We start from the raw sequence: 9,068 nt of genomic DNA on the forward strand, positions 1-9,068 counted from the left end.
TATACTGCGTGGGCTGTGTTTCCATGGTTCACGGATATTTGAACTGTACGATAAAACTTGGCATCAACACAAGGAAACAAAAGACACTTTTGGACAAGAAAAAGTAAAGGCTTGTAATAAAAAACCATCACTTGATTTTAGAAAGCACATCATGTCTTTAAAAGCAGAATTTTGCCTGTTTGTCACTAAATACAGCGTTTGACCTCAGGGACTTCGGTTCAGTCGTTGGTCAGCCTTCAGCAGAGGGGCAGGAAGAGGTATGTTGCCCAAAGTGTGACCACAGGCACAGTGCCCGGTGTCACTTCTGCATTTGTGCACTACATCACGCACTATTAATAGTCAGGTTATCATTGTGACAGTTGTCCATCATGCGGTTTGACCAAACAGTCTTTTGGCATGCAGTGAGGAACTGAAAGGACAACAAGTTATTATAATAATCTTATAATAGTATAAGAGTTATTGGGACTGAGAATGTCAGTGATAGCACCGATATGTATGACCCTCCTGCTGCTTTCACACATTTATGTACTTGTAAGCAAAAAAAAATTTGACCAAACCAAGACAAATAATTACGTCTTTGCACTTATTGAGGCAAATGCTGTGGCTAAAGTGTGCAGTAAGATTGTGTCGGTGACTTTGCTGACTTTTTCATGTGTGTTTTTTTGTGGTAGTCGACTGCTGCTGTACTTCCCAGAAGGATATTGTCATCAATTTTTTCATGTGCCTTGTTTTTGGTTTGGCTTTTAGAGGCTGCACTGCATCTGATTTATCTTTGTTCTTGTTACACATGACTAGAATGATTATTTTTTGTTGTATTAGAACTGAAGCACATAAATAATCCATCTTGATATGTCACAATAATCAAAGGCGCAGGTGTAAATGATGTTGAACACTGTTTAGATGCTACAGATTCAGGCTCCTAGTCGAGACCTTTTCACAGCAGATATTTTGACTTGTCTTCGCCAGAAACAGTGAAGCAAATGTCATTAATGTTCACCAAGTTTATTTATTATTTCTAAAACTATGTGTCCATATAAACTTTGCCTGATAGCCAGCACTGACAATACTAAAGTCCTGGGGTGAACTCAACAGAATGATGTGCAGCTGCTAATGTAATCATCCAACCGGTGAGTTTCCTGTCATGACGAGTTAAAAGGCCAAACGGTAGCTGATGATAACAATAACTTAACTCTTTGTTTAGCTGCGTGACATGAAGTTTATCTTGCCTGATGGCCTTTAAACCGCAACACAGGACTGGCAAATAGCTACTGTTTTGTGTGTAATTCCACTAAATGCTCATGGTACTCCCACAGAAGCGCTGTTGCTTGTTTGCTGATCAGACCTTCTTTTGGACTGCGTGGGCATCTACAATCTGCTTGATGACGTCTTTTCTGGCTCAGTGGAGTTGGTGATTCATGTCATTCTCCTGTGTCGCTCCACCCACCTTCAGCCCAGAGCACCTCCCAGACTGAAAACACCTTAATGAGCCTGCAGGAACTTTAAATTATTCTCTGCTGGAATACTATGAAATATACCCGTTTCTGCAGGTGTAGATCAGGGCAAATAACATAGTAGCAGAGAAGTCCGCATATGCAATAAAATAAGATTGCTGTATTGCATGATGGTAGAAAACAATATAAACACAGTATGTTTCAATGTTGCTGATTTTTTAACCATCCCTTTTAATTGCAAAAGTTAGCATGATCACAAGGAAATAAAAACCATAATTAATAAAATGTGAGCCTTTATCACGAAAACGATGTTTCTAAACTCAGTAATCCCAGACTTTTTTACATTCTAATAGGCTGATTTAGATAAATGTAAAGAAAAAAAGAACACAATTAGAAGATGACTAATTCTCCAAGCTGTGATGGAAAGCTCAACATAATTGGTGATTTCAATATTTTTTAAACATACTGCAAACAAATTTGGTGGATTTGCTTCATCTGTTTTTGATATTGCCAGGATCTCCACGTGTGCATGCCTGTTTTTATAGCTCTACAGGATAATAATAATCTTCAGAACAATAGTGACGATGATATTAATAGTAGAATAATAATTTCCCTTACATGGACCAGCCCTGCTCTGGCAAATTTACAAAACAGAGTCTGCTGCACTGTTGAAGAGCAGCGAGCGTTTGACCTCGGTCGGCAGCTGGTCAGCCGTGAGCTCTGTGCTCGGTGTCACGTCTGCAGGCGTGCACTAGCGCGCACACACAAACACTAATAATAGGTTATCATCATGGCAATTATCCGTCAGACAGTTTAACCAAACAGTGTTCTGGCATCAAGTCATGAGCTGGAAGGACAAGAAGGAGTCAGTGGGACTGAGAATGTCAGTGATAACGCCGGTATCTATGCAACTCTTGGCTCCTTTACACAGTTACGTCCTCTTGAACAGAAGCTCTTGATTGTAACAAAAGAAGGGATTACTTCTTTCCACTTATTGAGACAAAAGCTGTGGCTGGAGTGTGCAGGGTTGTGACTAAGGTGTTTTATTGTGTAGAAAGCTTTCAAAGCCAAAAATCTACTTTGTGGGCCACTGATGAATTTTGGGTTGTGATTTCTGCTCATCTTTTGTATGCAGTTTCTCCTTATGCTGCCTGTCAATGCTGTAGTGCCTGTTGTGCTTTTTGTGTTTATGTCGCTGCATCTTCACAAAATATGGGACAAATAAATGGACTTTTTCCATGCATGTTTGCACTCATACACTACTGTTCAAAAGTTTGGGGTCACTTAGAAATATCCTAATTTTTGAAAGAAAAAGCATTTTTCCCCCCATGAAGATAACATTAAATTAATCAAAAATACAGTCTAGACATTTCTTATGTGGTAAATGGCTATTCTCGCTGGAAACAGCTGATTTTCAGTGGAATATCTACATAGAAGTACAGAGGAACATTTCCAGCTACCATCACTCCTGTGTTCTAATGCTACACTGTGTTAGCTAATGGTGTTGAAAGGCTCATTGATGATTAGAAAATCTTTGTACAAGTATATACAGCTAATTCCGCGTAACATCCATAGACAGTCCTGCATCATGATCTTCAGGTTTTTCCCCCAAATCTATCTAGCTTGCACTTAAAGGGCATTATAGTAAATTATTATCACTGTACAGGATGTACCAAACAAATATCTTAAGTCTTTATTCTATGTGTGTCTACAGTGGAGTCTGCATGTCTGAGACCACTAGTGAAGCTACATCTACTTTATTATATTCTTTATGACGTGATATGAGCCAGAGATCATCTTAATATTTTCCTGCTGTTTTGTTTCAATGACAGCAATGCTCGGGCTGCAGCAACTCCACAAGTTTGCATGAAACCTGATTTAACTGTGTTATCCCAACATGATCTGAGAAAGTTCCTTTGAGCTTCCCATGATGTGAGGAAATGCTTTGTTCTCTCAGTCATCATCCATCCATCCATCCATTATCTATACACCGCTTTATCCTCACTAGGGTCGCGGGGGTGCTGGAGCCTATCTCAGCTGACTCGGGCGAAGGCAGGGGACACCCTGGACAGGTCGCCAGTCTGTCGCAGGGCTACATATACAGTCTCAGTCATCATGTGCCTTCAAATATGCCACCGGAGACTGAGGTCAGGCGATGGTGGAAAATATTCCATGAGGGTCAGCACTTCTCAGTCAAAAAGTAGTTCTTGAAAAGCTTTGAGGTTTGTTTGGGTCTCATTATCCTGCTGCAGTATGAATCCATGTCCGTGCAGATATGAACTAGAATATACTGCATGTGAATGGAGTGCTGCTTGTCCTTAGTCAGGGTTGGGCTGATTAAATGCAAACTTCAGAGTAGCAAAACCACTCTAGATTCCACTGTGGTATCATTCTCTCTCCTGTTCGTCTCCTTACATGAACCCGACTGCTTCATCCGTAAATACAACTTTATTTTACTCATCCACCGTGAAATGCTGGTTTTTGTCAGCCCACTCCAAGCGTCTGGCCGTATTTCCCCTATCGAGAAGTAGTTTAGAGGCACCGCTCGTCCTCTGAGACCACTTCTAATCAGCTTTCCCTTCGACAGCACTTTTGCTGATTGCATTCTTTAATTAGTAAATTCTGCACCTGTGTTGAAGTTGCTTTTCTATCTGTCAGTGAACAGAGCTTGATGTGTTGCTCCTCTAATAGTGTGGTCACGTTCGGTCTGCCTAATTGTGCTGTGGATACGACTGATCCAGTTTCAGTGTTTCCCAGTGCCTTGCTCTGGCCACAGTCTGGCCATGATTTGACCCTGAGACATCTCCTCTCTCCTGAAAATAACAGTTTAACCTCTGACACTCACCTCTGATACCGTGTTTCCCACTATCACAGCACTCTTAACCCAGCGTCTAACGTCTAACACACTTAGACTTGCTGGAGACTTGAGACACGCACATCTTTATCACAGGTGAACAATGACTGCAAGTCGATTTACTTAAACAAACCTCTGATGTGTGAATGAAAACCACCTGACTGTAACCTGAATGGAGGGAAGTCTGACCTTTTGTGTGAAAGTGTTAGCATGGTCGATGCCACAAATGTGTTTAGAAATGGAAATAGCAGAATAGAAGTAGTGCAGAATCTTGTCTTCTCGTCTGTGTGTGCGTGTACTTGTTTCTGCTATTCCAGTGGGGACTTTGACCTGACTATTTGCTATAAAGGTGGGGACTTGTCTTACGGTGGGGACCTAAAATGAGGTCCCCACGGGTGGCAACACCGTTTTCTTGGCCATATTGTTGTTAATAAAAAATGTAAAAGTGCAAAAACGTTTGTTTAGGGTTAGGCATTGATTTGATGATGGTTAAGGTTAGGGTTAGGGTAAGGGTTAGGAGTTAGATATGAATGGGAGTCAATGGTAAGTCCCCACCGGTATAGAAAAACAAACATGTGTGTGTGTGTGTGTGTGTGTGTGTGTGTGTGTGTGTGTGTGTGTGTGTGTGTGTGTGTGTGTGTGTGTGTGTGTGTGTGTGTGTGTGTGTGTGTGTGTGTGTGTGTGTGTGTATTTTATAGTCCAGCTTTTTTAAATATTGTGATGTTTTTATTGTGACCTGCCAAGGGACTGCAGACAGAAATTAGCTTAAAGCTAACTTGTGCAATACATCAAATGGCAACATTTATGTTTAATATTGTACATGGTCCATTTTTAATCAAACTGATTAATAATAACAATAATAATAATAATAAATTCTCAAAGTTTCAGATTTTTGATGTGCTGTCTGACTTTAATTGCACCTCCAATCAAATTCTATTCCTAAGTCTTTGTCCAGTACGTGCTATCATTACACAGGTTTTATGTGAATCAATTAATTAGTTGGTATGTACAACATAAACAGGCACAATTGAGTTATTAAGAAATACGACTCTGCATTTAAGGTCATTAACAACATGTTCACAAGACTGTCACGCCAGCTGGTTACCATGTTCAGCAACTTAGCTTAGCAAGTTAGCATGGTACCATCTGCAAATTAACACAAAAAATAAATAAATAAATATTTTGAAAGTATTCGCTCTTTTTGTAAGTATTACAGCAAAAGAAATTTTGCCCTGATTAAAGTTGTCATTTCCTCTTGGGGGCAATTTTAGTTGAAACTGATGTAATATAGATAGAAGTCCTTTATGATCTTCAACTCAATTGATATTTAATTAAAACTATGTCAACAGTGGAGCAGGAGTAAAGGTCAGGTGATGGTCATAGGCAGACAGTTATGTCAGTCACATAAAAATGTCCAACACTGTCTGGCTCCAGTCTCTCAAATGTAGGGATTTCACATTTTCTCTTTTTAAATCAATTGAAGGACGTCCTAAAAAAACAATCTGATAGCATCACCTCCTTTTTTCTCACTATTTTTAGTAATTTTATGGATTCAGTGTTTGATCAGTTAATGGATAAAAAAGCTGTCAGAATCCTAACTTCTAAAACAAGCTTTAGAAGCTGACAGAATCATGTCTCACACGTTCTCACACAGTTTAGTGAGATTATCAGGCTCACATCTCACCTCTGCAGCTGTTTCAGAAGCTCTGTTCAGTCTGTGGTGTTGGGAGACTTGGAGTGTTTGCTGTTCGATTTGGACTATTAAAATATTTACTACGTCCTTGTGAAAACTGAATCCTTCCACCTGTTTATGGCTCTAAAATGGAGTGAAACTAAAAAGTATGTGATGGAAAAACAAAAAGGGAAAAATGAGATGCTCACAAATAAGAACCTGATACTGAGTGCACTCATGTAGGATTGTAATATCACAAAAAGAGAGAGAGAAAGAATGGCGAAGACCTGACCCATGCAGCAACAAGGATGAAAATTAACTGAGAAATAAAAAGCAAGGATGAGCATTAATTCTTTGTAAGTAGATTATTGGTGGTTTACAGAAAGCTGAAGGAATGAAAAGGCCCCTGATAGTGCGACTGACATGTCCACATCGTTCAGGTGACACAGAAAGAAAGAGTGTAAGAGTCACTTCTGATGGTTGGGCTGATTTGCTTTCCAGATCACATACAATATCTCATTAAAAGCATCCGATCAAGCTTTATAAATAATACAGAATTATCAGTGTAAATGATTTATGACTCCAGAGGACACAGGAGGTGAATAATAGGCTTATAATCTCATCAAGTGTGTCTGTGGTTTTTATAATCCTGGAGCAAAAACATACAGATGTGACCATAAATAATGCACAAAGTAGAGCAACACAGAGTTTTATTGGTGATGTGAGACAATGATTTACAGCATGTTAAAGAATTCAGATCAAGATTTTTTTTAAACTGAAGTAAAAACAGTTAAGCTGCTTATTTCTGAGAAACAACAAAAGATGACATTTTATAAGTAAATCTGCAACTCGAGTTCATTTGTGAAATTGTGTTCTTTAGGATCAGCTCTATGTTCATATTTATTTACTATTATTTAAAATTTGATTAGTGTATGTATACTGAGGTTTTTTATTTGCAAACAAAAAGCACTGAAAAGGGAAAGATTTTCCTGTCTATCATCCAACCCCAGCATGACTTCAGTGAGCTCTTCAGGCGGTGAAGCCGAGCTCTTTGTAGCTGGCCTCCATGTCGTTGATGACGGCGGTCATCACGTTCCTCATGGCCTGTTGCCCTGCAGCGTTGAGTCCTGCCTTCTCCGCCATGACTTTAATGATAACCTCAGTAATCAGCTGAGGAGAAAATAGAGGCAAATTATACACGCAAACGTTACCACAGGTGAAGGTTATGCAACAGTTTGAAGGTAAACAGATATAAGAGCTGCTAAAGGAAAAATGAAGGAGAATGGACTGCATACATGAAAACATTCCCTCACCTTGAAGTTATTAATAGGGATCTTGTGCTTGTTTGCATGGCTGTTGGCCAGAGGCTGGAGGATGGCAGCGTGGTTGCCTTTGGCCTGCAGCAGTTCACCAAGTTTCTTCAACACAGTGGCACCGTGGGCAGAAACAGCTGCATTACCGGCCAGGTCTCCCTGAGCGATGTCGACAAACTTAGGGAACAACTTCTGGGTGTCTGGATGCTCCGTGAATAAACTGTGGAGAAAAGGAAATGTGAGTTCCCACCAGAGATAATGCACCGTCAGGGTCATAACTGCTGATAAAATGTTTTGTTTGTATTTTGTTCTAGCAGCTGGGGATGAGGTGGATGTCACAAAGGATTATGTGTTTTATTCTTGGTAATGAAAAGCTTTAGAACAGCAATTAAATGTTAATGTCAGGAAGTAAAATTCACGGACCATTTCATCTGGACCACTGGCCATTAATGCTACCTTTAAAAATTAAACACTAATTATTTTTATTTATTTCAGATTTTTTCCCCATACTGTTTATGTGCACAAAGGCAGGCAGAATATTTGAAGTACAACTGAATATAATACAGACCAGTGCAACACCACCACTAGCCATAACTTACTAAAACATTGAATTTAAGTGATTAAACAGTTTTGTGCATAAATAATACATAAAAAGGCAAATCATTAAATCCATGCTTCCTAAATTCCTGACTGCAGCTCTGTGAACCTGCTGACCTACAGAAAAGAACATCTTATCTTGTCAGGCTCACTGACCGGGTCAGAACCAGACCCCCATGACCGGTGTAGTCTGCTTCCACTGGACCCCAGTGCTTCAAAACCAAGTCAAAGTCAGCCATGATGAGGGAGGATGCTGTCTGATGAGAAAGGGCTGAATAAAAACATTACAGAAACACTTATCTGAGGAATAAAACCAGATTCAGTGCTTTTAGAAGAAAAGGAAGAACCGAAACAAAGCCTCCTGATTATGTGAAGCTATGAGTTACACAAACAATGTCATCCTGTTGTTTCAGCATCGAGTGTCTCCTGTTGATTTGATGGACAGAGGCCAAAAACCATTTCATTCAAGGGCAACTCATTAAAAGACAGAAACGAATACATTACCTCAGCTGCCCTCACTGAGTTTGTAATATAACCTCACTGTAGCTCTGCATAATTAATATGAAGTGAAATCAGATGCATTGTTGGTCTTAATGCGTTTAAAGCTGTCGCAGGGCGGTAAAAAGCAAATAAATGAAATACATTTATTTTCAATATTTTGTCCCCAAGGACAGTTATGTCTTATTTATTTTATTTTGCTCTGCTAATGGTAATTTTTTGTGGAAGCAGAGTGTTTTAATCAAGCAACCTTGACACTTTAAAATGCTTTATTTCTTTTAATTTCAAGTCATTAAACATGAACCTCCAAGACCTTTTCTCTGTATTATGAATGTGTAATCAGAATTTAAAAGAGTGGAATATTTCTGATAATTTTTGCTTTGCTTTTTGTCACTTTTTAAAAACAAAGTTTGCTTTAATTAAGCCATTATTATTTTTTTCATTTCAATAAATTAAAGAAAAATGTGTTGTCGTCTCCCAGTATTCTCTAAATCTGCACATTTCAGCAATGATTTAATTAAATGAATTTGAAGGGAAAAAAAAAACATCACCTACCTGTAACGTAGCAAAAGATCCTGTTTGATTATACCAAATTCTTCATGGCCTTGCTCCCCCCCCAGCACTGACCTTTTATACTCCCTGCTCCTCTGTCCTGCCACCAAATTATTCCAGCCCTCCCATCC

At 39.3% G+C, this 9,068-nt stretch overlaps 1 protein-coding gene across 2 annotated transcripts; it reads right to left on the reverse strand.

Moving 5' to 3' along the window:
- Positions 1–6,670: 6,670 nt before the first annotated feature.
- mb (myoglobin) lies at positions 6,671–9,068 on the reverse strand. 2 transcript variants are annotated; one of them, XM_022190639.2, is made up of 4 exons: positions 8,941–9,068; positions 8,044–8,144; positions 7,291–7,510; positions 6,671–7,147 (listed from the first exon to the last, which is right to left on the reverse strand). In XM_022190639.2, exons 2-4 carry the CDS (start codon positions 8,124–8,126, stop codon positions 7,007–7,009), a joined length of 444 nt encoding a protein of 147 aa, XP_022046331.1. In that variant the 5' UTR covers positions 8,127–8,144; positions 8,941–9,068; the 3' UTR covers positions 6,671–7,006. The 2 variants fall into 2 exon arrangements, with proteins under 2 accessions (XP_022046331.1, XP_022046330.1); XM_022190638.2 differs by having other exon boundaries at positions 8,044–8,158; positions 8,941–9,055.

Source organism: Acanthochromis polyacanthus, chromosome 3 (genome assembly GCF_021347895.1).
Source record: "Acanthochromis polyacanthus isolate Apoly-LR-REF ecotype Palm Island chromosome 3, KAUST_Apoly_ChrSc, whole genome shotgun sequence".
Classification (NCBI taxonomy): domain Eukaryota; kingdom Metazoa; phylum Chordata; class Actinopteri; family Pomacentridae; genus Acanthochromis; species Acanthochromis polyacanthus.